This window comes from Dicentrarchus labrax, unplaced genomic scaffold (assembly GCF_905237075.1).
Source record: "Dicentrarchus labrax unplaced genomic scaffold, dlabrax2021, whole genome shotgun sequence".
Lineage (NCBI taxonomy): Eukaryota > Metazoa > Chordata > Actinopteri > Moronidae > Dicentrarchus > Dicentrarchus labrax.
The window spans coordinates 6,044,564-6,070,314 of NW_026136714.1; the positions used below are offsets into that span (position 1 = coordinate 6,044,564).

Below are 25,751 nucleotides of genomic sequence, written 5' to 3' on the forward strand. Positions count from 1 at the left end.
ACATTATTTAAATAGGGTTTCCCAAATCTATATATCAGTGTGATGATGTCAAAAATACTTTAAAATCCCACATTTTACTATTGACTCTAGAAGGTGCAGGCACCAGGGTGTCTGGGGGGTGTCTGTGTTAGATGAACAGCAAAGTAAATCAACAAGGCTACGTAAATAATGCAGATAACCTGAAGCCACTGTATAACAACAAATCTACATGGCTGGGTTTGCTACAGCAACACACAAAACATTGTGTAAAGTGAGGAAGAGGTCAGACGAATACCACAGCTGTGAAATGTATGGTTTAGTGCAACGAACAGCAACTCAAACCAAAAATACAGCAAAGCAACCTTGCCCAACGTGTAACCCAGTGGAAAGTTTGCTTGTGCTGAACACTGATAATCGATACTGGATTAAAATACAGAAACTGTGCGTATTTGATGCATGGAGTGGGATTCCGTTATTCAGCAGTGTCAGCATGTTTATTGTTACATCTCGGCCCTAAGCCAGAGCTATAACTGTAAAATATGATAGATGCCATTCAACTCTTAATTTGAAAACTCACCTGTTTCTGAGCTACACAAAACACCTATAGTGAAGCTTCCCAGCATCCCAAAGTAAAACAAAGCACTGTGCATTATGAATTTAAGCCAGGACTTAATAAAACAAACAAATACCTCTTTCATCTACATTTGGAATAAGTCTTCTGCTGTAAGAGTCCCTGTGTTGTTCAGTAGTGTACAGAGGTCAGCAAGTCCATATTCTATCAACCTAGTTAATTAATTACCTGTCAGTCACACATCAAAGGCAACATTCAGGAACACTATTCCATATTTTAAAACTTCAGGTCTGTGTTGAAACATTTATGAACCAAGCATTTTAAAGCTGAGAAAGTTAAACTAAAGAAGGAGCAGGTGCATGTAATAAAGTGCTTACAGAGTCAAACTCCAAAAATGAACAAGTAATAAAGTTATAGGGTTGATGCAAAAACAATGGTCTAAGATATTTCACACCCCTGCCTTCTAATGAAATAAAATATGGCCTTAACAATGTGTCTTGTGAAACCAAAGGCCCAAGGTGATACATAAGGAATGCAATGAAAAGAGCATGGATTTTATAGTTGGCACCTTTGCTTTCATATGTAAGGTTGTATATTTAAAATGCAGTCGTTCCCCTTCATGTGTTAGTATTAGTGGCTGCTATTGGTTATTGATGGGCATCATGCCTGTTTTCTTGTAGAAAATTTTTTGAAACATTGTTTGCTCTGTTTGGAGCATGCCATTACAGGCCCCCAGAATTCACTAGGAAAGCACCACAGTCATGCCCACCTGACTGCGTCTCTTTGCAGCCGACATTAACAGGTTAGGGTGCACAGACTGTCTGGACATCTCCAAGTGCACTCGCTACTTTTTCACTCATGTATGTGCAGCAGCGCAAATTACAAAATATGTGATGGTGATCATTACAACAATTCGGTTTGCAGTCATTTGAATAATCCTCCTACCTGTTTGCACCTTTCCTCTCACATGTGTACAGTATTCTCTCTGCTAGGCAAAATACCACACAGATGGGAAAAGCAAATTTCAAGGTCAGGAAAATGCAAAACTGTCTGAGCACTGCTTGTGTTGGTTGTTGTATTGGCACAAAAATAAAACTCTGTGTACAGGTGTGTATGGAAAACGACTCAGATTCATGTCCAGCCTAGGGTTAATAGTTGTTCTCATGGGGGTTTTTTCTTTTGAATTTTTAATAGCAATCTAGGGAGTTGGGTGTGCCTGTCAAATTCACCACACACCTCTAAAAATGTCTTGAATTGGTGCTAGTACGTCAGAAGTGGTTGAGTTGGTAAAAAGAGCAGACAGAAAAAGCAGGACAGAGCGGAGAGGCCCTTGTTACAAACCAGCATCTTCTTGTCCATCATGATCTGTCCAGTCTCGTTCCTTGTCTCCATTGCTGGCCTGACAGTGGCTGCTCCCTCTGTTTAGTCATTTAGAATGGCTGAAAGCAATTGAAACGGTATCTGGCCCTCACATTGTTTTTCATGTTGTATTGTGATTAGCTCTGACCACAGAATGTTTTTGTTGACGTTGTGGTTCGGCTAATTTGACTTCTGGTTCTTTCTTGGCCTGGTTCAGGATTAGTTGCAGTAAGAGTTTGTATCTTTTTATTTGGCTTTTAATGTCATCACATACAGGGTATAATGGGCAGTGTGTGTATTTGTTGGCAGGGGCATAAACTACTTAAATCATAAAATGCCATAATTATTGGACCTAAGACCTAAGATGGTGTGCCCAGCTCTGCTTTATGCCATTTTTCTTTTGCAGGCATCTGTCTTTCCCTCTTCACTGTTATTTGCCCCAGCTTCCCCAGACCCTTAAGGGCTGATTGGTCCTACTCACCAACTGCTCTCAATTGCCCTCTTCAATTCTCTTATCACCCAAAATCCCCCCAAAGCCCCTTCACAGACACTTAACTCTCCCTTTCCTCTTCAGCAAGCCTTCTCCAGCCTACTCCATGATAGCAGACTTCATCACGCTCTCTTTACAAGTAGAGACCTCTACTCGCCTAAACCAGATGGGAGCCTTTTAGGTCTCTTGTGAAAAGAGCTATTGCAGCACCTCATTCATCTTCTCACCGCTGGATGTTTTTCCAGTCACTGCACTCCATTCTGAGAGGCACCAGTGGCCTAAATTTGGAAAAGCGTGTTAATTTTTTACCCCAGCTGGCAAGGCCCAGTCAAGTTCAGCCTCACCTGCTGACATTTTAACCAGTGTTGTTCCTAAGGCTTCTGTTTAATTCAGAAAGCAGCAAGACTTTAATGGTGTGCTGGAAACTCCCCCCCCAAAAGAAAGTGCCTTTGGATTTGAACTTTTAGCTGCCTTCCCCTATCCATTTGCTTTAGAATACATGAACTGCCCATTCTGTTGGGCTGTACTCTGATGAAAGTATTGAGAATTTATTAACACATGACATTAAGTAACCTGCAACCCAATGAAGGTGCTTGTTTGATGTGTTTTAAGCCTCTATTATGATTGCAATTCTGCAGTTTTGTAATGACAAAAAATGCAATTTGTCATTGCAATCTTATACAATACCTATTTCTGTTCTTGTTCTAAAACTGGACTGTAAAGAACTTAAAAGACTTAATGTTACGTGTATTGGTATTTTATTAGTTGTAAATTAAACCTTTAACAGAAATGACATTGGATGTTTTATGTTCGTAACAAGTATTACTGTAGTATTGTTGTATGCATATATATTAGCCTAATGCACCAACTGTTTGTATCCCCCTCCTAATTATCTCCTCCTTGTCTTTCCCTCACAGGTGGTACCATGGCAAGCTAGACCGAACCATTGCTGAGGAGCGGCTGCGCCAGGCCCGGAACCCTGGCAGCTACCTCATCAGGGAGAGTGACCGCCGGCCCGGTTCCTTTGTCCTGTCTTTCCTCAGTATGACCAACGTGGTCAACCATTTCAGGTACGATTTAAGAAAGTGCAACAAGCTGAAATAACCTGATCTCAGTGATAGGCCCAGTCTGAATCTGCAGCAAGAGTCTGCTTAAATTCATTAGGAAAAATAATGTTTTTTCATTGACACATTCAGGTGGTCCCATCATAAATAAGTTAGCAAGTAGCTATTTTGGCCTACACATTGCTGGCAACATTTTTGTCCAGTGAAGTATTTTTTATTAATTGGTGCTTTAATTTAACAAAAATGGTATGGTATTGTTAGGCCTGGTCCTCAAGGCTTCAGTTGTGTTTACCATACCAATTATGAAGGCTACATAGACTAAGCTATTCTGACTAGCAGGATATTACTAAAACACATCCCTGCAACTGAGAAGAGATTTGTGGGTGGAATAGTTGGTGCGACATGAACTGTTGTACTTCTATTCTCTATAGAGTCCACTTAGTAGGTAAAATAGCCATCTCACAGTAAGCCAACGTGAAGTAGAAGATAAGGATAGGGGAACTACTGCACAGAAGTTATTTATTACCTAATCAAAAGGGCACAGACCGCGGACACTGCAGTGAGAGATTAACCTCAGAGATGAGCCAATACTGAAGTGAAAATGTTTAGGTTTGTTTCTTTGTCTAGGTTGGTTTCTGGTGGCCTGTCATACCATTGCAGACTAGTTCTGTGTATTTCTCTCACATTCCCATCCAAACAGACAGAAGTTTGAGAACACTGTTTTTTAAAATGCATATCAAGTTGCATGCTTAGATGACTCTGTGTGTGTGCATGTGTGAGAGAGTGTGAGAGAGTGTGAGACAGAGGTTTCTTTCATGTGTGTAGGTGGACCTGAAGTAAAAGAAAGAAGACAAAACACTTGTTTAGCAGCAATAGTTGGCGGGATTTTACAACCTTACAGTCAATAAAACACGACAGATTAGGCATTACAATCTGTCCTCCCCCTCAGTGGAAATGCTGTAGTCAGTATGAGGAGGTGAAGATATGCTCTTTCAGAACAAAGTCAAACAACGTGACCTCCTCAAATTAAAACAAAATAAAAATAATACTTCTTTACTTTTTTTGAGTGGCTTACTTGAAGGTGGGATGTGATAAAGTGGAAGTATTTATTGGTACAGTAGATCAATAAGCATGCTACTGAGAATAACATCTTGCATTTACACGTAGCACCTTGGTTTCAGCATTCCCTGGTGTGTATTTAATACTAGCTGTAAGTGTAAGACATACAGTGGGCGTGTGAAGAAAGTCTGTCCGCACATGTCTGTCCGCACATATCTGTCCAGGACACTGTGCTGATTTTGGTCACATTCTTCCACCTCTTTTCACATGCACATCACATTGCACAAGAGATATATGCAGATTTACATTCTTTACTTTAAGGTTGTTCTCTTTTTGATGCACAAGTAAACCACAGTCTATGCATTGTATACGATTTCCTGCAACTACTTTTCTGTTAAGGTTTAACCTGCTAGTCCTAATTTTTGCACCTTTTTAAAAATCAAAAGGTTTGTGCTCTAAACATTTTCTCCAGGAAATGCGTTTTTCCAACTGAGTAACAATGACATCATCTCCTTCACTCACATTGGTTTAGTGTGTATCCATGATGTCATTGATGCTGAAAGGAAGGAGCCTTTCTGTAAGGGAATTATGAACATAAGGTTAATTGCATGACACCTACACTTCTAGAGGCTGATGTCCTTAGATTGTGCATGCAGTAAATGAGTAATGGCACATGTGGGTTTATTATAAAACCTCAATTAGAGATCCACTCAACTGATGAGCAGAGAATTAGGATTAGTGGCTCAGCAATGGGATATGGTTCAGAGCAGTACTTTTATCATACCATTGTAATCATTCACTGTAGTGATTTTCAGCTTTTTATCTTGAGTCACAAATGACAAATATCATGGTCATGATAGTTGGATTAATCGTGGGAAGCCTCTCTTTCTTCCTCTCTCACTGTCTGAAATCCTCTTTAGATGGATGTTTACTATTTTCATACATTTTAAGGATTTTGGTACAGATGTTTAGTCTTTTTTTTGTCCTACTTTATATCAGCATTGTAGGAGCACTGATGAAAAGCAGTAAATAGATAGATAATTAATAAATAGCAAATTTTACTGTCAAAATAATAAAACCCTTTACTGCACAGCGATTAGCCTGTATGTAAAAAAAACTGTGCTGTTTTTTTTCATGTTGTGTTTTCTCTCAACAGGATAATCGCCATGTGTGGGGACTATTACATTGGTGGGCGGCGGTTCTCTTCTCTGTCAGACCTGATTGGTTACTATAGCTATGTGTCTTGCCTGCTAAAAGGAGAGAAACTGCTATCGCCAGTGGCGCCACCAGAGGTGAGTCTGACTCCGTGGCTAAGAGTATACAGATTCCAAAATACCATAGTTTTAAAAGTCACTTCCAGCATATTAGAAATTTTGCAGAATTCCCCTATAGTTTTACATTATTCCAAATACTGTAACAAACACTGTAAAATACACCTTGCCCACATGTTAAGGCGTACTCCCATAGTTTAATGTAATAGGTTAATGGTGTATTATTTACTCTCCAGCTAGTATACAGTTGTGTAATATTAAATATTCATTCATTCATATATTAATGTTTCATTTTAAAGACTATACATGTATGTTTATGTGTATAAATGTAAGAAACATCTTCTTAAGCTGTTTGGAATAGAATAGGCCCCAGAGATCTACCAAAACTAAATCCAGACTTTTTTAAATATGCCAAATGCATTCAAAAACTGTGACTGTCAATAATAAGGTGTGCAAAATCAACTGAAATGTTGTCCAGTAAAAAATTCTAATCTGACAAATATTTCAGTGTTCAAAGGCAAGTGTAAAAAAGTGTATTTTTGAGTGAACCTGAAGTCAGACTTCATTCTTTTATTCAGCCACTTGCTCAAAGTACAAGAGTATTTTTCACATCTTCCTTTTCCCTTTTTATTTTGCCTTCAGGCAGTATTCAGAACTGTTTAAGGCAAAGCTCAAGCTAATGCTAATTACCTTTTTTTTAGTCGAGTGTGATATTTCCCAGAGGGAGCTGTAGTAGAATACTTGATTTTTTGGAATAATTGGGGGATTTAACATGAATGTGGTTTTGGAAGGTCAAGGCTAAGAATGAGAGTTTTATTCACTGAGTGCATGTTTCCACAGCCTGTAGAAGACCGGAGGAGAGTCAGGGCCATACTTCCATACACCAAAGTGCCAGATACTGATGAGATCAGGTAATTATCTGTGTATAGCTGTACAAAATAGACTTATCTTGTCTTTTACCTGTAGAATAACATTTTCATATCCAACCAGTCACTTTCTTGTAAGTATGATCCATTATCTTTGAGACACAGACGAGCGTTGATGATTTCCTCGACTTAAAAATATAATATTTGACTGTGCAGCCTGGTTTCCCTTTGATTTTTTTTGCATGTCACAGGCCTGCTCTTCCCCTCACAGCAGCCTGGAAAGCACATCATCTGACTTGTTAATGAAAAACAGTCTTGACCCTGTCATTAAGCTGCAGTAGGCACACTTACTGATGATCCCAGCTATCCCCGATTTCCTAAATCTGATAAACATCTGTCTGAAGTCAACCTCAAAACTGAGTCTGCCAGCAAGCCACAGGCTTAACTGTGTAGATAGACTTGCAATATTTACCTCAAATGTTATGAGTCAGAGGAGACACCTGCTGGTAATGCTTTGGTATTACAGTCTAGACTAAATAAATATACACTTCACAGAAAAATGTAAGTTATAGATCTGTTGATCCCCCTTTTTCCTTCACACCATCAAGGTAACAATGCTTCCAAAGAGCAACAGTGTGATAGAGAGATGGTGTGATATTATTACAATCAATGTATAGCAGAGGTTACGGTTTGTTTTATGCATTTCTTTATTTTTGCCTTTTGTCGTGTTATCTCCACATTGTCTTAATATTATCCCCTTCCCTTCCTCGCTGTATCTTCAGCTTCCTGAAAGGGGACATGTTTATTGTTCACAATGAACTGGATGATGGCTGGATGTGGGTGACCAACGTTCGCACAGAGGAGCAAGGCCTCATTGTGGAGGATCTGGTGGAGGAGGTGGTAAGTTATATATCTTGTAGAAAAAATGTATCAAAACATCAAAGATGTATGGGATAAAGGCAAAATGAATCTGTGGCATGTAGTGTGGATCAAAAGTAACCAATGTGAGGTCACTACAATGTATCGTATTAATATAGAATCAGCATAGGACTCAGGCTTGTGATATAATGTGAATATTCAGCATAACAGTCCATAGTCATCAGAAAGACTGCAGTCATTGGCTCATTAGAGTTGGTATCTTGGCCAATGTTTTTTCTGATATTTTTCAGGGGCGGGAGGAGGATCCACATGAGGGAAAAGTGTAAGTTGTATTGCATTGAATCTGTGTGTCCAAAGTCTGATTAATGGGTATATTTCAAAGCACGATGCAGAAGTTCACATGCATACTTTTCTCATTACTTACGATTCATTCTTGATGATGCAGCAACTGATTACTCAACATTTTTTTGTAAAGGTAGTTGCTTCCTTTATAGTTTTGGACAAGATATCATTGCAGAATAATATCTACCCTCCATTCATACAAGCTAGGTTGCTTTGTACTTAAGACATAAATTGTGTTTTTATATTCACTTCACAAACAGAATAGCATTACCAGTACATTCTGTACAATATGAGTCATTACAGTCTCCAATACATAAAACATAAAATTGCAAGTCTGATGTTTTTGTCGACCCCAGTAATTGATTTTGAGAACATAAGTCATTTTAGAAAGTGATTTTACTCAGAGGAGTGTCTCCAGCAGCAATGTCAGTAATAAATTGTGTTGTTGTAGAGGGTTCTACTGACGGTCTGCATTTTGTTGATTGAGCTAATTTTATTGTCTGTACCTCTTCTTCTGTTGTTCTTGTTCGATCTCCTGAACAGCTGGTATCACGGAAAGATCACCAAGCAAGAGGCCTACAACCTGCTGATGACAGGTACCATTCCTCTTTGCCTTTCATTAGGCAAACATTATTCATCACTCATGACATTGTCGTGCATTCTGTTTGTCAGAAATAAGCTGTGAACATCAAAGTCCATTTATCAAAATATATTGCTGAGCATGCACTAAAACCTTTCTTTTTCTTCCTCGCTCTGATTCTTCGTCCTCTCGTTTCATAGTTGGCCAGGTGTGCAGCTTTCTCGTCCGACCATCAGACAACACACCTGGGGACTACTCCCTCTTTTTTCGCACCAATGAAAACATCCAAAGGTTTAAGATCTCCCCTACCCCCAACAATCAGTACATGATGGGGGGGAGGTATTACAACAGGTATGTCTGGCAATGTGCCGGCCTTCAGCTATCATTAAATCAGGATATCATAAAGAAAACATATCTGCTAGTTGTAGCACTTTTTAAGTTGTAGCTAGCATGTAGTGTGTATTTTGCCTTACAGTTACTAATGTGCTGCATGTTGTTTGCTCTCACTCTCTCGCTGGCAGTGTTGATGATATTATCGATCATTACAAGAAAGAGCAGATAGTCGAGGGCTACAACCTGAAAGAGCCTGTTTCAGTGCAGGTGGGTACAAATGTATACTGGCATTATTGATCTTGTTTAAGGTGATATTTTTTGACTTCATGAGATGACAATTCACAATTTTAAGGGGTTTAAAAAAATAAGTTAAGTAATAAGTTTAATAATAAGACTTTAATGCCCACATTGCTCATAACCTTACTGCCATGCAAAATATCAAAATATTGATATCAGCATACCAGTTTGTACAAAGATAAAAAGGTGGAGAAAAAATGTCAGTGTCTTAACTGTAAATGTGTACACTGAAGAAAATGTATTGCAGTTGACATTTTCCTGTTTTTTTCTCTTCTGTCTTTGTTTATTTATGTAAGGTGGTCCTTCGAAAGGAATTGTTTTTACCTTTGTGGTTGTGTGATGGTTTGATTTGTTTTTGTATTTATTGTAGCACCAGGAACAAGTTCTTACTGACACAGTGGATGGAAGAGAAATTTATAACACTATCAGACGGAAAACAAAAGATGCTTTCTACAAAAATATTGTCAAGAAAGGCTACCTCCTGTTCAACAAAGGTATATCTAACATTTGTCTTGTGTAGCAATTTTAATAAGGGCTTTCAGTAGACCTTTGTAATGTCATGAATAATATTATCTCAGTCTTTTCTCGTGGTCAGGTCAGTCAGGATCTACCATTATAATACATTTTTCTTTGGTCCCTCTCACCTTCAGGCAAAGGCAAAAGATGGAAGAACCTTTACTTCATCCTGGAGGGTAATGATGCCCAGCTCATCTACTTTGAGAGCGAGAAGAGAGCCACCAAACCCAAAGGGCTGATCGACCTAAGTGTGTGCTCCGTGTATGGTGTGCATGACAGTCTGTTTGGCAGGTGAGATGTGAAATTATTGTTCTCTGTCTAATTTAGTAGAGTTGGCAGGAAGCGCTCGCACTCAGCTCTGAATGATCAGTTGCTCAGACACCACATGAAAGAAATGTCTTTGAAATGATGTATTACACAGTACAAAGTGATTTCAAATGTTCTCTTTTACGTTTTCAGGCCAAACTGTTTCCAGATTGTTGTCCAGCACTTTAGTGAGGAACAGTACATATTTTACTTCGCGGGGGAGGTTCCAGAGCAGGCACAGGTAATAAGAGGGTCACCACCACCCTGTCACTTATAACTGTCTCTTCAAACAGGGTAGAAGCACATGCATAATTATTCTGTCCATATGCCAGAACACAAAGTAGCTCTATAAAAATGACTTGCAACACTGAACTGCTTCTGTTATTCATAAATAGAAAATTAATTTCCAGCCCAAACTGGTTTGGACTGCTGGGTAGTTAGTTAAAGAAGTAATCCTCTGTATGCCCTTTGTATGTGACGAAGAGTCTGTTGCAAATACAAAGAGCGCAACCGTTTACAATGTTGCGAGTTCTTACAGAGAGAACGGTGTTTTACAAAGTGTTCTGTTTTTGTAGGATTGGATGAAATGCCTTCAAACTTTCTGCAGTAACTTAAGGAAAACCACTCAGCCAACCTCCAACAAAAGGCTCAGACAGGTACGTTTACCATCAGTAAGTGTGCATTCATGTAGACAGAGTAAGGCTCTAGATAATCAAATCCAACGAGCCAGTAAAAAAGATGTTTATAAGTTAGGTGTTGTACCACAAGCAATGAGGACTTGTAAAGTCAAAATTTGAAGATCAGAACAATTTAAAATTGAGCATGATTGTGACATGGTGGCCACATGATTAGAAAGACTTTTAATTGTTGGAGAGGTTCTCAAGTTCAATATCTGAAACAGGTAAGTGCATTAATTAAAAATGCACACAGAAAAAAGACTAAGTGACCATTTATCCTGGCTGGCTTGACACTCATTGAGCAAGTTCATTGTACTGCCACTGTAAGACAAGTCAATTTGGTTCATGCATAATTACACCATTCCCACACTTGACTCGAGTCAAATTTTTCTTTTGAAGGCTAAATGCCTGGCGATCCCTTAAGTTGGTTTTGTTTTACTTTAAAGGCAATTACTAAAGCTTTGTGTAGTTCATGCTGTCTATAGGTGGCTTATTAAACAAATTAGTAACTATTAGCACTTCTTAGGTGAATAAAACATGTAAGGGCTATCTGTATCTTATTTTCTCTATGGGACAAAACAGACATATTTATTATGTGTAGTGAGCTGGAATGATCTGATTCTCTGCAGGAGTGTGATGCCACATTATCAGGAGTGGGTGGTAATAGTTGGAAATCCTGTAGAGGAGAGAAGAGAGCAAGTGCGGATTAAAAACTGTTGTTTTAGTTTAGAACATGAGCCCTTACTACAACCCATCCCAGCATATGTATGGTTTTTTTTATGCTAAATCCTGTTTTTTTCCTCTCAGGTGAGCAGCCTGGTGTTGTATGTGGAGGAGGCCCACAAGCTGCCGGTGAAGTATTTCACCAGCCCATACTGTAACATCTACCTGAACAGCGTTCAGGTGGCAAAGACGCACCCTAGGGAGGGGCAGAACCCTGTCTTCACCGAGGAGTTCATCTTTGAGTGAGTGTCATATAGCTGAATGCATATTTTCTTTCTTCCTCTGTTCTTTTTCCCTCTCTATTTTATATGCCTCACATACATTTTCTCTACTTGCTTACAGAATTACAAAATGTATTTATGTTGTTTCAGTGACTTGTCAAGCGAGATCAATAGATTTGAAATCAGCCTGAGCAACAAAACAAAAAAGAGCAAAGAAAGTGACATCTGTAAGTACATCATCAGTTTAAAACAAATTGAACCTCTATAAGTCTCCTCCACCTGCTGTCTTTTTGTTTCATGTTACAACTCACGTTTCCCACCTTTCTATCTGTCTCCACACCTCAATCTCTCCCTCTCAGTGTTCATGCGTTGCCAGTTGAACCGTCTGCAAAAAGGGCAGATGATTGACGAGTGGTTCCCTCTCAGCTCCCACGTACCTCTGAAGGGCATCGAGCCTGGTTCCTTACGTGTACGTGCCCGGTACTCCATGGAGAAGATCATGCCTGAAGAGGAGTACAGCGAGTTCAAAGAGGTTCGTTCCACCCAAAAGTGGTTTTGATTGCAATGTCCATTAACTGTCTGCTGCTCTGCCATTCACTTAAAATGACAATAATATCATATTTGTCTGTCCTCCCCAGATGATCTTGCAGAAAGAGTTCCATGTCATTTACGCTCTGGCCCATGTATGTGGTCAGGACCGCACCTTATTGGCAAGCCTCCTTCTGCGGATCTTCAGACACGAGAAGGCTGAAGCCCCTCTACTCAGGACACTCAATGACAGAGAGATTAACATGGAGGGTAAGAAACAAATAATAACAAAAAACAACTTGTCATGTAAGACAGCAGAAAATATTGCGGAATCCATGTGTTGACTAACCTTTTACCTTAGCAACCCCCAATATATTAAAATTGGATAAAATTACTCATTTTGCAATGTTTTACAGGGTTCAGCTTATTGTTTTGGTTTGCTTGTTGAATTGCTTCATCAACCCTGTACCCATACACTGGCTTAGCCTTCTCTGCTTGTGCACTATAACCAGATGAGGCCACAACATTGTTCAGAGCAACCACACTGGCCAGCACACTGATGGAGCAGTACATGAAGGCCACAGCCACACCGTTTGTTCACCACGCTCTCAAAGACACCATCCTCAAGATCATGGAGAGCAAACAGTCCTGCGAGGTAAAGACCTACAAATGTTTTTTTCCCTCTTACACACAGCTATTTTACTCTCCCTTTATCTGTGATAGAAGGTTAAATGCATTGCATTTATATCATATCAGTGCAGTCACTCTGCAAGCCTGCCATGTAGATGCAAAGCAAAATATATCACAGTGACATAACATCAACATGGCTGAGGGCTGTTGCAATGAATACTTCAAAACACTGTAGTTCATACACCCATTCAGACAATGTCAGTGTATACGCTATTGGGTTTTTCTTTTCTTCTGCTGCTTTATCTACCCAACACATAATACATTCATCTTAAATCATTGACATTTGTTTTTTTTTGTTCTCCTCCTGTCTCTGTCTCTCCTTCTCTGCTTGTTTAAAGCTGAACCCTTCCAAACTGGAAAAAAATGAGGATGTGAACCTGAACCTGGCTCATCTTCTCAACATCCTATCTGAGCTGGTGGAGAAGATCTTCATGGCGGCTGAGATCCTACCACCGTAAGAATAAACACACACATACGCTCACACACAGTATTGTGCTTTTGGTTAGGTCACTTAAACTGGCTGTTCAAGCAGAAATGTAAAGCAAACGGTCTAATAAGCCAAATAATGAGTCATTGTCTCTGTGATGATCCATCCAGGACATTGAGGTTCATCTATGGATGTCTGCAAAAGTCTGTGCAACAGAAATGGCCCACTAACACCACCATGCGGACGAGAGTCGTAAGGTAAACAAACAGTAATCAATCTAATATTACAACATTCATTTTAGCATGTTTGTTTGTTCTTATTTAGTCTAACATACTTCATCCATTCTTCTTCCAGTGGCTTTGTATTTCTAAGACTGATCTGTCCTGCCATCCTCAACCCGAGAATGTTCAACATCATTGCTGGTGCGTATTCTTTCAAAAAGCACAGAAAACCCCGGTTTGCAGTTCGACATGTTACAATGTGTGTTTTGTACTACCATGTCTTCTCTCAGACCCTCCATCTTCAGCAGCAGGCAGGACCCTCACACTGGTGGCCAAGTCTGTCCAGAACCTGGCCAACCTGGTTGAATTTGGTGCTAAGGTATGGATTATGTATTTGAAGCAATATCATGCAGTAGAAATATTGTTGTGACAGTATCTATACATCAGAGAATTCATTTGCATTGGTATTTATGTCTGCTGTGAGTTATGATAGACTCATTTAACAAATGTTGTTTTCCTATCCTCAAACAGGAGCCTTATATGGAGGGTGTGAACCCTTTCATCAAAAACAACAAACATAGGATGATCATGTTTCTGGATGAGTTGGGGGTGAGTTGACTATTCTTTGCCTTTCCAAACTATCAGCGGTCTCTTATTCTTTTGCTGAAATTGTCCACTGTGTTTGTAGAATGTCCCTGACCTCCCCGAAGTCACAGAGAACTTTAGGACGGATCTGTCTCGGGACCTGGCTGCGCTGCATGAGGTCTGTGCCACACACTCAGACGAGCTCCGGACGCTGAGCAACGAGAGGGGAGCCCAGCAGGTCAGAGACCGATGATTTCCCGGCTGTGCACGTGCAGGACGATTCATGCCGTCCTGTTTCAGAATATCTATCTAATTCCTGTTTCCTCTCTGCAGCATGTGTTGAAAAAGCTGCTGGCCATCACAGAGCTCCTCCAGCAGAAGCAGGCACAGTATGCCATGTCCAACAGCAACAGGTAGTACTGCACTCCTCCTCTCCTCCCATCTTCCCATCCTTCCGTCAAGTCTCCTCCACCGGAGTGCAGCACAGAGGAGACCTAGCATGCTCTACCCTCATCACCATGGCAACCCCTCCACCACCCTCCATCATGTCCTCCTCCGATAGTCCCGCCCATCCCCACCCACCTGCCATCTTGTCCCGTTCACCACAAAGAGAGCTATGCAACAACAGCAGCCAAGTACAACAACCGACGCAGTACTTAAAAACACAAATAAATAAAAAAAGAAACTTGCACCAGTGACTGACAGCTGTATGCACAGGAAACATATTTTTCCCTCAACTGTGTTCACGAGTCTGACTTGGGTACATTTCATTCCCTTGATCATGAGGGCCAAATATTAAGATTTCGAAAGAGGTTTCTTTGTACCCACTACGTGTTTTGATAGCACAGGTTGCCAAAGTGTATCCCGCCCCCCCTTCCTGCTCAATATGAGGAAACTGACATGAAGAAGCTAGTTCTCAGTCCCCCTTTCTTGTAACTGGATTATGAGCGATAATGCTTTTTATACTGTAATTGACTGATTTATTTTAAGGTTATGACAATATCCGCAAAGTGCTGAAACTAGCATTTCTGTCTGTTTGTTCTTTTTTTTTTTTTCTTTGTTTTCTAGATTGGAACAAAGTCTTTCAGAAAAGTATGGTTATTTTATATTAAGAATAAATTCTCTTGCTGGAATCATGAGTATATAAGTGAGATGAGCTGAATTTTTTTTCCTCCGATTGTGTCAGCTATTTTTTGATTATTTGGTTAAGTCTTTTTTTGAAACTTCTCAATGCCAGACAAGACACATAATCAGAGAAACCAAGTAAAAATGAAAGTGTTTACAGCAGTAAATTTTTTGAATAGTACAGACTGTATCAGACATGCATGCACTTATTAAACAGTTTTTGTAAAGTAGATTATGGAGTTGTTCATTGTCCCCTGACAAAGGTGGAGAAGCGTATGCACGTGGTATCATGTGGCTTGTTTACGTGTAAAGATCATTCTGTTTTCGATCTGCAGAATCATTAAGACAGAATGTAGAAAAATATCTTTATTCTTACTGCAGAACAAAGGCAAACCCAAGTTACTACAACATCTTGTAGAAAAGTAAATATGACATGTACATTTATGCAAACTGTCTTTGCCGCTTCTGTAAAGGCTTGGTCATTTAACTTTGATGGCTCAACATTGTAATTAAGTAGTATATCTTAAAACTCTGTTTGAATCAAAAATCATTTGGGGGCAAATGCTCATACCAGGTCTTCATCAGTCCATTCCTGCAAAGAAAAAAAAAGTTAATTTCAGAAGGTATAGTAAATATGTTTGCCTGAATGCTGCCCTGTAATGCTAAATTTTGTCCCACCTCTTCTGTTATGCGTGGTTCTTTTGCTACGTGACCATCTTCTTCATATCCTCTCTTTCGTTTGCTGCAACAAAAATGTTATGAGTTACATCAACATGTAACGGCAAGTTTAGAATTATCTCAGTGAGCTCTTTTCCCTACATTACGTTTGTGACCAACCCCTTCAAGTCCATTTTCAACACTCATCTAGGTAAAGAATGTGGCATCTAGCTCCCACAACACCTTCATGATCACCATTAGTAGTTGTAGTGTCACTTCATTCAACTTCATGTAGACTAGTTCACACCATATGTGAATCTATTCAGACAAAAATTTTAATGCACAGCAAAATTAGGTGATTCTTCAAGCGTGTGCCTCTCACAAACATGTCCACTTTATCTTACAGGACAGAGTGCACCATCATGTCACTGGCTGCCGCTATCCAGGTAATGTGAGTTTTGCAGATTTCCACCTGAGAATCAAAGTGTGGTAATCAGACCACACAGCCAGCCAAAGTGAGGCCTCATCCCATGAGGTGCACGACCGAAGACTAAAGTCAGTCTGTATTTATAAGCATGTGGCCTAGATTCCTGGCAGTTCAAACGCAATATGGCTGTTCTCCATGGGAAACCACTTGCTGCATATCTGAATAATGTCCTTCCAAAGCCCTTCCCAAAACGCTTCAGACACCGTTGAACTGATTCAAATTTGACAAGAAGCCTTGTCGTACCAGATCTTGAAGAGATGATTTCTATGAAGATGGACCTGAGTCAACTGCAGAAGTGTCTGAACTGCTTTTATCCCGGTATGCCTGCCACTCCCTCAGACATTTGACTGGTTATGGTTAGTGATTGACATAGAACCAGACAAATGGGGCACCCTGATCAGCCGCTCCTTTCTCCTTGGACAAAACTTGCGAGGATTACATGGGGAGGCCATCCAAAGCATTGAAGTAGCGTTTTCTGCCGTCATCAGGGAATTTAAACATAGCACCTCTCTCCAAGATGACACAAGCCTTAACTCCCTTTCTACACGCCACCCACTCGCCCACGTCACCTGATTTTATGACAAAGCTCTTCCATCAAACCAACAACTTCCACCGTCTTTGTGTATGAACTACCACGCAGCACTGGAACCACTTGTTACATTTTTTTATATGCTGCTTTGTTTGTTGATATTATATACTTAGGCTTGTACAGCAGTAAAAAAAAAGGTGTTTGTGTATGATTATAGCTGAACAGAGCTGAGAGATAGTCAAAGAGTTTTTGTAGGAGATATGTGTAACCTGTCCTGTGCATGTGTTAACCCTGAATGGATCCTGCTATAGTGTGTGGGCCTACATATATGCTGCTCTAACAAACATCACCTGAACTCCCTTCTAAGCCTTGGGATGTGAACGAAAGCTTTCATGCATTTGCAGTCTCTTGCTCTCCCGCCATCACAGGTGGTGTTACCGTACACCTCTGCACCGACTGTTTTCATATAGATTCATCCTGAGAAGTCATGCCACGCACAGATTTATCAACTTCATAGTCGTTAAAAAAAAAAAAAAAAAAAAAGGTGGGCCCTGTGTGCCTCCTGATGATTCAAGCAGCTGCAAAGTCTGAATCTGTGCCTGTCATAGCTCAAGAGTTTACCAAACTGTTTACTGTAGTTGCACTTAAGATACCACGGACCTCACCAACCTCACCAAGTGTTAAACAGACAACTGGCGACCGATTAAATGATTATGAATGAGCCTAAAAAGTCTCCTCATCAGCAATACCAATATCAGCTGTGCTACATGGTATGGATGATGTAGGAAGGAATGTGGCGTGCTGTTGTACTTCCTTTCTGTATTTCATACAGCTGATGATGTGTTCCTTTTTATTTTTCTACCTGATACTGAACCTTGAACCTTTTGCATCTTAGATACGACAACCTGGCTAAAATAAAACTGTTACTATGTTATGACAACAGAAAACTGGAGTTGCTTACTTGGGTGTGGGGGATATACATGACATTACAAAAGCATTCACATACCGGTGTCAATGTACAACACTACAGTAAACTTAGCATTTTAACATAATGACAGTGACAATATTTGATTATACTCTGATTATTGAAAATCCCTTCAAGTATTCCATAAAAAATATAAGCAGGTCACTTCATTTCCTTACTTGCTTGAAGTGGAAAATTCAGCATGAATCCTCTCCAACTTCTGTTTGTAAACGTTCACCTCCTCCGCTTTGGGGAGTTCATACTTCTTTAGGAGGGTTTTCATCCCTGGATAAACAGGAAACATTCACTTGTGAGGTGTACCATTCTACTCAAAACTGCTCAATATCACCATCTTGTGGTGTCAAATTGAAGGTGTCGCTTACTCACGTCTCATTGAGTCATACATCTTCGAGAGAGTCTCTTTGTCCCCTTTCAGCCCCAAACATTCAGTCAGGTAGCTAAGCATTAAAAACAATAAACAAAAAAAAACATTAAGGGAAAAATAGAAAATAGCAACAAATAAATGTTTTCCTTCAGTCATATTTCAGTTTACGGTTTTTGTTTTTATTCTAGTAGAGCATATTTATTTCACACATCAACACATTATAGTTGTGGTTCAGAGTATTCCCAGGACAAATGCATAAAAAAAAAAAAAACTCTAAATATTTTAAATACCATAAATACCTAGGGTCATACCTTACCAATGTATCTGAATGTGTTTGCAGTTTGACCATCATTAAAAAGAAACCTAAATATTACTGAAACTTCATTCTAAATCAGATAATTTAAGGAAATAGATATTTAATATTACTAAAATCTCTCTATACTTTTGTAGTCCTTGTTTTAACCTGAGCACACCTACAGACCCACCTCTCCATGCTGAGGCTGGCTCTTGATGCGCTGTTGAGAATAGCTGTCAGAGCGATCTGAGAGGGAGGAAACAGCAGTCCTGCGTCTGTCATGGCCGCCTGTGTCAGAAAGTCGTCAGCGCTCTTCCTCAGTGACTCTGGGTTCTCCAGCGTAGGGTATCTTGTCTGAGGGATGAAATTATTAAGATATAATAAGTCAAATGTGACAGGACAAATAATATGAACTAGCTAGATCAGCACAGTGACAGTAATATGAGCTCTCCAGGAGTGTGCCTACCTTGAGGTCGATGAGCAGGCCCTCCATGGGTCTGTAGGGGTTGTGGACCACCAGGTGAAAGTTGAGTTGTTGGATAAGCAGCAGCTCATACTCCAGGATCTGCTCCAGAACCCTCTCCTGCCCTGCTGGGCTCTCCTGCAGAAGGTTGCCCACAAACTGGGTGCTGGACACGTTGAACTCGTCCACTTTACAGGACAGGTACGCACACGTCAGCCTGAAACAGGTACAATAGACATTTTGGTGATTATATGCATATCTTATGTAATAGTTAAGTTGAAAAGATTATAAAGGGAAACAATTCCTAAAGGAGACATTTTATTTTATGCCAAAGAAAGGAACATCTTCAGTAACATTGAGTTGATCCTGGACTGATGGGGAAATTTATGAACTTAATAAAATAGTGTTAAACTGACTTATTCCTCCATCAACAACATTCTACTTGCTCCAAATAGAACTTCTTAAGTAGAGCTGAAAGATGAATGCTATATGTGTGTGGCAAAATTACAAAAAACCCGTCTGAGTTCCATACTGATCAGACTGCATTGCCATTGTGTTTCACTTCATTCAATCAATTTGAATCCAATCGCAGATGTGGGCCTGATTTCGAGGACTGGAACCAGGCTGAAGCACTCAGGTGGCAACATCAGATATCTGCACCAAATCATATTGCTCCCAGCATTTACACAATCAAAGGCAAACTATTAAATTCATGTTCTAGTTCAACAACGTCTACCCCCCCCCCCCCATATCATCACGATCAACACTACTCACATGATAATCCTGGGGTGGTACTCCATGATGGAGTTGCTCAGGTAGAACCTTCTGAAGTACATGATGGCTGTACCCTGCACAGGTGAGACGCACAGGGGTCACATATCTAGAGAGGGGTCAGACAGGTGCTGTCCCGTTGTTCTGACACAGAGGAATAGAAAGCACACACATACCACCACGGACTTGGGCATCACAGGCTTGAAGGCGTTGCAGAAGTCCAGCAGTCTCCTCTCATAGTGTCTGAATAAGACATCTTCCTCATGACGCTCCAGGAAGGTGGACTCACTCACCCCGGGCTGATACACACACAGACAGACATAGACAGACAGAGGGAGGGAGGGAGGGAGGGAGGGAGGAGGTGAGGTACACTGTCACACAGCAGCACACTGTCCCTGTTTGCACCGCTTACCTTCCCGCTTTCTGCTATCTTGTTCCGGAATTTCTGATTGGCCTTGTATCTCATCTGCTCCACTTCGTCTTCACTGCTGAAGATCCAGTACTTCCTCTGCGAGCTGTTGTGGAACATGGCTGCTTCTGCGAGAGAAGGCGAGAGTAAAGAGAGTTGGCTTTACGCTCGCAGTGTGACAGCTTTACGCTCGCAGCAATGAACTCACTTTCTGTGTGTCTCAATAAACGACAGTCCGTTCCAACCCGGGGGACGCTGCAGGGGGGACGCTGCAGGGGGGACGCTGTCTGTCAAACTGCCTCTTTGGTTCCGCGGAAAAACTTCGAGACGTCTCGTATAAAAACACGAACACCAGCAATAACGCGACTGATGCGCGTCGCCACGCGTTTGCGTCAACGCTGTCCCCTTTTGATGATGCGCTACTGCCGTAATTCAGGCTACAGTGCGCAAAAGAAATGTCACACACACACACACACACACACACACACACACACACACACACACATATACACAGACACTGGAACCTTATGAATCGCGTTTTGTTTTCTATCTATGTGTAATAGTTAAATTGACATTTACCTGCGAGCTTCCATTGTCTAATTTACATTTAATAAAAAGAATTGCAGTGAAGTATCTGGCTTCAATGCTATTATAGCCTATAGGAATTACTGTAGATTGCAAGCACATTTAAGTATAACATAGACCTGCTTAATACCACATGTATTTCTTTTATTCAATAAAGGCTACACCACTTGTGCAGAGGGCCCCGTCTGCCAGTGGCCCCACAGGTTGAAGAACATTAGCCAGCCTGCTCTTGAGAAATAAAAATGAAATAGATGAATAAGTACTAAAGAAATGACATGATGTGGCGTGTTTCAGTAACAGCCCATACTCGCCTAGTTTTCTGGACTTTATTCCCCTTATGTTGGCTTTGCACTGTGCCCTCCACCTTCCTTTGATTCCCCAACCTCAGCTCACTGCCAACCTGGATGAAAACTTCAGAATAACTGAGCCGGTTCATGACCACGTTGGTCAAATGTCTGGATTTTGGATCATTTTAGATGGAAGAGCAAAACAGAAATTGAATCACACAGTATGTTTGGAGGGATCCACTCAACCCCCACCAGTGTTTCCGTATACCGTCATTTGCATAAACATGAGTAATTTATGAATAATAAATGCCCTTGCATTCAGCGGGAGCCGTTAATTTGCATATCACCACAGCTACAGTTTTATTTCCTTAGTGCGGTGTTATCATGAAGCCCTTCAAGCCTGCATAAACCAGAATCAAAGAAATAGTGCCATAACAGGTATGTGCTGAGGACTGTTTTATTATCTTAATCTCTTTCTCTACTGGCGGAAAAGATTTGAACTTTTGTGTGTGTGAGCTCTGTGTGTGTGATAGGCTTGTAAAACGTTATACGTTTATTGTGCGCCAGGCTTACATCTACAGCATTCATCGCTCGGTCTTGCCCTGTAAATTGCATAAACATGAAGTGCCGATGCATTATTGATGAGACCATTGCAACGTTTACTGTATGTGCGCCCGTGCGTGCGCGCACTGATAGGGCGTATAATGCGTGCGTGCGTGCGTGCGTGAGTGACTGTGTGCATGTACGTCTGTGCTGTCAGTCTAACCAAACACCTTTTCCTTCTGCTGTTGCGCTTAATTCCGCAGTGTGGTGTAGATGACTTATTTTTGTATTTTTATTTTTTTTATTTATTTCGGGGCAGAATATCATAAAACATGTTTATTTTTTTTTTTTTTTACATTGGTGTTGATTTTTATATATGTGTTTGTGCTGCTGCAGCTACTTTATTTACAGAATTAACACTGAGGCAGAAAGAAAAACTCTCTCTCTCTCTCTCTCTGTGTGTGTGTGTGTGTGTGTGTGTGTGTGTGTGAGAGGTGATTTGGAAGAGGGAGACAAAATGTTGGCTTGTGTGTCTCTGTGACCAAAGGTTGTGTCTATAATCTGACAGGCAGTGTTTTATGGGAAATCAGACATTCTGCAGCGGATCAGCTGAATGATCTTTGAGCCTCCCTGAACAAGTTAGTCTCATCCACCCAGAGTCAAGTCTGCATTCCTGTCTGTGAGCCTCTATTTCAGCTGCACACTAAACAATCTATCCAGGCATGGTGAAATAATTGCAGTTCATGGACACAAAGTCAGCCGTTGACTGACCGACTGATGCTGTGTGAAGCATCACCTTGGCTGTAAACAGCTTTGTAAACTATTCATGATGATGATAATGTTGTGGAGAAGGAGGAGGAGGAGAAGAATCTAGAGGAAGAGGAGGAGAAGGATTATCCCCACCCTGTGGCCCATCTCCCCACCGTCTCATCTATGAAGTTACTTTCTTGTATGAAAGGAAATCATTTGGAAATAACCTTGACAACGATGCAAATGATTTCTCTGACCAATGAGCTCGCTTAATCTCTTTTTCCCCTTCTCTGATATTCCTCGTTTTTGCTGTGGCGTTCAATTCTGCTTCACACACCAACAAATACAATTAACTCCTCATTCAAACTCCCTGTATGTGCATATTAATTATTCTGCCCTCCATCCCGCACAAACGCCCTACCCACCCCCCAACCACCCCACCCAGTTGCGCTGCGGTTGCTGTGGCAACCAGAGGTGGCAGTGCTGATGTCAGAGACTCCTCCAAGGACACTCGTGCAGGCACTGGGTCAGGTGATGTGTACTGCTGCTGGGCATCGACTAACACCCAAGAACAAAATGGCCGCCATCCCCCCTCATACTTTTTGCCGCATCAGAGAGTCTCTCTTTGAGCTGTAAACAAAAAAAGGAAGTGCACCTGTGCTTGCCTGATACCTTTTTGTTTTGATGATATGTGTGATATGGATGATGTGGGATATTCTCAGCGTGATTGGTGTGACCGGAACGCATCGCAGAGCTGAGCTGTCTGAGCCCCTCAGAGATCAGCTGCCTGTCTGAAGAATTTAGAAATCTGCCTGGCTATTTAAGCGCATTCACATCTGTGTGTGCCTTTGTGTTTGAATGTGTCCGTACATTGGTTTCCTCAGGTTGGCATTAAGCAGCCAAGGCTTTTTTTTTTTTTTTTTCCCCTCCCCCTCCCCTCCAGACACTCAACGCTCCCCCACCACCTCTCTCTCTCTGTCTCTAATTGAGCTTTGTGTCTACCTCCATCTCCATTCAAATCCAGAGTCATTTGCATACTGCCGCCGCGCGCCGGACAGCTCCCCAGCTGTACAGTACAGAACTAAATGAGGAACACAGACCCACTTTACGTGATGTGAATACTAAGCAGCAAGGAGAGTCGTTTTCCTGTTTCCTGAAAATACAGCTACCTGAGAAATGAGGGGTAGAGAGGAGGATGGTTGTATCAAATCAGTGCATTCACAGCGAGACAGGCATTACCAGTCTGAAAGGAGATGCTGATGTACAGGCAGAGTTTATTATTTTTAATAAAACAAGACACTGCAGAATGCATCATATACTATAATTTGACATAAAAGTAGCCAGATATACTGTGTTATATAAAGGAAGGAGGTGATAAAAGCCTGTTTTTCATGCATGTTAGCATTCAGACACCGGTGCTTTCCTGCTCCAGTTCGAATGTAATTTCAGACTTTTTTTTTGTAAAATCCTGCTTTAAGTTCATATCCAAAACATTCTGCAGGAAAATACAGGATTTACCCAGCTTTTTTGGTACAAGTCCAAAATGATAATTGCTCCGGTTTTGCTCAGATATTGCCTGGTTTAATTTGGACCCAGCTGCCCCTCAGCTTTTCTCTCGCTTCAGTCCTGTCGAGGCCTGATCCTGAACTCTCTTGCTCTTCACCACAGAGAGACTCCGCATCAATATGTTTTAGAAACATTTTGCTTGAGTGTGCAGAGACACGTGATTATGTTGTATTTTTGATGCACTCCAACCACACTTAACAGAATGTGTTAAGCACACCCTTAATGGGAACCTTAAAACCCCAAGGCCAATTTTCATTTCTAGCATATTGGTAGGGATTTGTGACATTTCAACTCATTTCAGGATTCAATCAAAGCCATAGCTCTAGGGAGAGCAAAAATGGCATGCTCTTTATGGCAAATCCAACTGTCCTTGGTTTGCTATATGCATACAGCCCCTTCTTCCACACTAAGACCAGTGAGAATTGAGTGAAATTTAATGGCCCATTTAAGTTTACCTTGAAGACAAATGCAAACAGTGAAGAAATGTTTCAGATTTTTTTTTTTCCCTCTGTGAGTTTAGATGGAAATGTTTTATTTAGAAAACAAAGTAACTCATGCTCATTTGTAAAGGCCAGGATTTAAATCACTGGGGAGTGAAAAACACACACTGTGCTCCATCATTCTGAGCACCTTATAGCTTTGAATGAAATGTAGAGAAGGACAGATAGAGTGATGTTAAAGTGCAGCCATTCTGGTGAAAATCCAATCCTTCACAGTACGAAGCTCCAACAAGTCCTCCAAATGACCCTTTATATCAGCATGTGATGTCCTCACCTTTCCAAATAGCCGGGCCATTTTGGTGAAATGGGTGCATGTATAGTGTGCTGGTAGAGTAATGTATGGCCTGTGTCGAGGAGTGTATTTGAGCATGGATGTGTTCTACTATTTGAGATGTATTTTGTGTTGTGTAATTATGGGTGATTTTTTTCTCCCTTTTAAAGATATTAATTTTCTTTTGTATCATATTTATATAATTTCCATCAGAACTGCAAGGATAAAGGTTCTGTTTGCAATTGAAAGTAAACCCATATGTCACATGAATTGAATGAATATTTTGGTTTAAATGTTACATTTAAAATAGAGACAATCTCTTTTTACAAATATTTATCAATTACATTAGAAATTAGATGTGGGTGTGTACAGTACTAAAGCAAAGCTATATCATGTATGTGTGTGTGAGAGAGAATTGTACATCAGTGTGAATTTGCTCACAGTGGGGGTTTTTGCATCTTAATCTAATTAAGAACTAGATGCCTGAATATAGACGAAGAATTATGAGCTGGAAAATGGGGGGAGGGGAACCGTGTTTGATCAAGTCAGGTTGCCCAGCAACCCAAGCCATTTATTTCAGACAAAAAAGCCCTCTAAGATTTAATAATCAGGTTGTCTGCATTAAAATGCAAAGGAGACTGTCAGGCTGCACTTGAAGGACAGCAAAAATTAGGCAAGGTAATTTCCCGACTTACAGGTGAATTGCTGACCTTCTGCAGTGAGTGCCTGTCAAAATCAACACTCAAACACTGCAAATCAGCCAAAATAAGCGTTTAAATGTAGCTTGTAAAAATTGAAGTGAATAAAATTGAGCCGGCATGTGCATACAGTGTATTTTTCTCATTTCATATTGTGTTAATTGAGCAAGCTCAAGTGAGTCTAAACGCAGTCATTATGAATTGAACACGATGTTAATTTTCAATTTTCCACTCAGACAGGTTCACAGTTTGCATGTCTGGTTTATTCCAGGAAATAAAACTGAATATAATGACAGACAGATATAATAACAGACAAAGGGGAAAATGCCAAAATATGTCTCTTGTAATAGGTTTTTTAAAATTAAAATAACATCAATTTCGGTACAATAATCACACACAAATACATATATTGAATAAATAATGTGTTTGCCTATATTTTCTCTAACTATAATCACAGAGCATTTATAATAACATATATATCT

At 40.5% G+C, this 25,751-nt stretch overlaps 2 protein-coding genes across 4 annotated transcripts in view; one reads left to right on the forward strand and one right to left on the reverse strand.

The window, feature by feature from the left end:
- The window catches only part of LOC127376648 (ras GTPase-activating protein 1), a 29,399-nt gene extending 11,670 nt beyond the window's left edge, over nucleotides 1-17,729 (forward strand). For both annotated transcript variants that reach the window (XM_051423730.1, XM_051423731.1), the window contains exons 2-26: nucleotides 3,317-3,469; nucleotides 5,679-5,814; nucleotides 6,634-6,704; nucleotides 7,442-7,559; nucleotides 7,829-7,860; nucleotides 8,424-8,476; nucleotides 8,661-8,811; nucleotides 8,982-9,060; nucleotides 9,461-9,584; nucleotides 9,741-9,897; nucleotides 10,066-10,153; nucleotides 10,488-10,568; nucleotides 11,397-11,554; nucleotides 11,684-11,760; nucleotides 11,893-12,065; nucleotides 12,172-12,331; nucleotides 12,574-12,716; nucleotides 13,090-13,205; nucleotides 13,349-13,435; nucleotides 13,533-13,600; nucleotides 13,690-13,778; nucleotides 13,931-14,008; nucleotides 14,088-14,222; nucleotides 14,318-14,397; nucleotides 16,173-17,729. In XM_051423730.1, the coding sequence (XP_051279690.1) occupies nucleotides 3,317-3,469; nucleotides 5,679-5,814; nucleotides 6,634-6,704; nucleotides 7,442-7,559; nucleotides 7,829-7,860; nucleotides 8,424-8,476; nucleotides 8,661-8,811; nucleotides 8,982-9,060; nucleotides 9,461-9,584; nucleotides 9,741-9,897; nucleotides 10,066-10,153; nucleotides 10,488-10,568; nucleotides 11,397-11,554; nucleotides 11,684-11,760; nucleotides 11,893-12,065; nucleotides 12,172-12,331; nucleotides 12,574-12,716; nucleotides 13,090-13,205; nucleotides 13,349-13,435; nucleotides 13,533-13,600; nucleotides 13,690-13,778; nucleotides 13,931-14,008; nucleotides 14,088-14,222; nucleotides 14,318-14,397; nucleotides 16,173-16,221 (2,656 nt within the window). In that variant the 3' untranslated portion in view covers nucleotides 16,222-17,729. The remainder of the gene's footprint in view (nucleotides 1-3,316; nucleotides 3,470-5,678; nucleotides 5,815-6,633; nucleotides 6,705-7,441; nucleotides 7,560-7,828; nucleotides 7,861-8,423; nucleotides 8,477-8,660; nucleotides 8,812-8,981; nucleotides 9,061-9,460; nucleotides 9,585-9,740; nucleotides 9,898-10,065; nucleotides 10,154-10,487; nucleotides 10,569-11,396; nucleotides 11,555-11,683; nucleotides 11,761-11,892; nucleotides 12,066-12,171; nucleotides 12,332-12,573; nucleotides 12,717-13,089; nucleotides 13,206-13,348; nucleotides 13,436-13,532; nucleotides 13,601-13,689; nucleotides 13,779-13,930; nucleotides 14,009-14,087; nucleotides 14,223-14,317; nucleotides 14,398-16,172) is intronic.
- On the reverse strand, nucleotides 15,461-20,459 carry ccnh (cyclin H). Of its 2 annotated transcripts, none has more exons than XM_051423782.1 (10): nucleotides 20,315-20,459; nucleotides 20,073-20,197; nucleotides 19,837-19,959; nucleotides 19,664-19,737; nucleotides 18,893-19,106; nucleotides 18,617-18,780; nucleotides 18,134-18,204; nucleotides 17,926-18,031; nucleotides 15,788-15,851; nucleotides 15,461-15,701 (listed from the first exon to the last, which is right to left on the reverse strand). In XM_051423782.1, exons 2-10 carry the CDS (start codon nucleotides 20,187-20,189, stop codon nucleotides 15,675-15,677), a joined length of 960 nt encoding a protein of 319 aa, XP_051279742.1. In that variant the 5' UTR covers nucleotides 20,190-20,197; nucleotides 20,315-20,459; the 3' UTR covers nucleotides 15,461-15,674. The 2 variants fall into 2 exon arrangements, with proteins under 2 accessions (XP_051279742.1, XP_051279741.1); XM_051423781.1 differs by having other exon boundaries at nucleotides 20,278-20,455.
- Nucleotides 20,460-25,751: the final 5,292 nt, after the last annotated feature.

Excerpts from the sequence above, each read along its gene's own strand:
- ccnh (XM_051423782.1), bottom strand. The coding sequence starts at position 20,189 with ATGTTCCACAACAGCTCGCAGAGGAAGTACTGGATCTTCAGCAGTGAA. Across the intron at positions 19,960-20,072 it reads AGATAGCAGAAAGCGGGAAG|CCCGGGGTGAGTGAGTCCAC; the intron begins GTAAGCGGTGCA and ends TGTGTGTATCAG. Across the intron at positions 15,702-15,787 it reads AACCACGCATAACAGAAGAG|GAATGGACTGATGAAGACCT; the intron begins GTGGGACAAAAT and ends TTTTCTTTGCAG.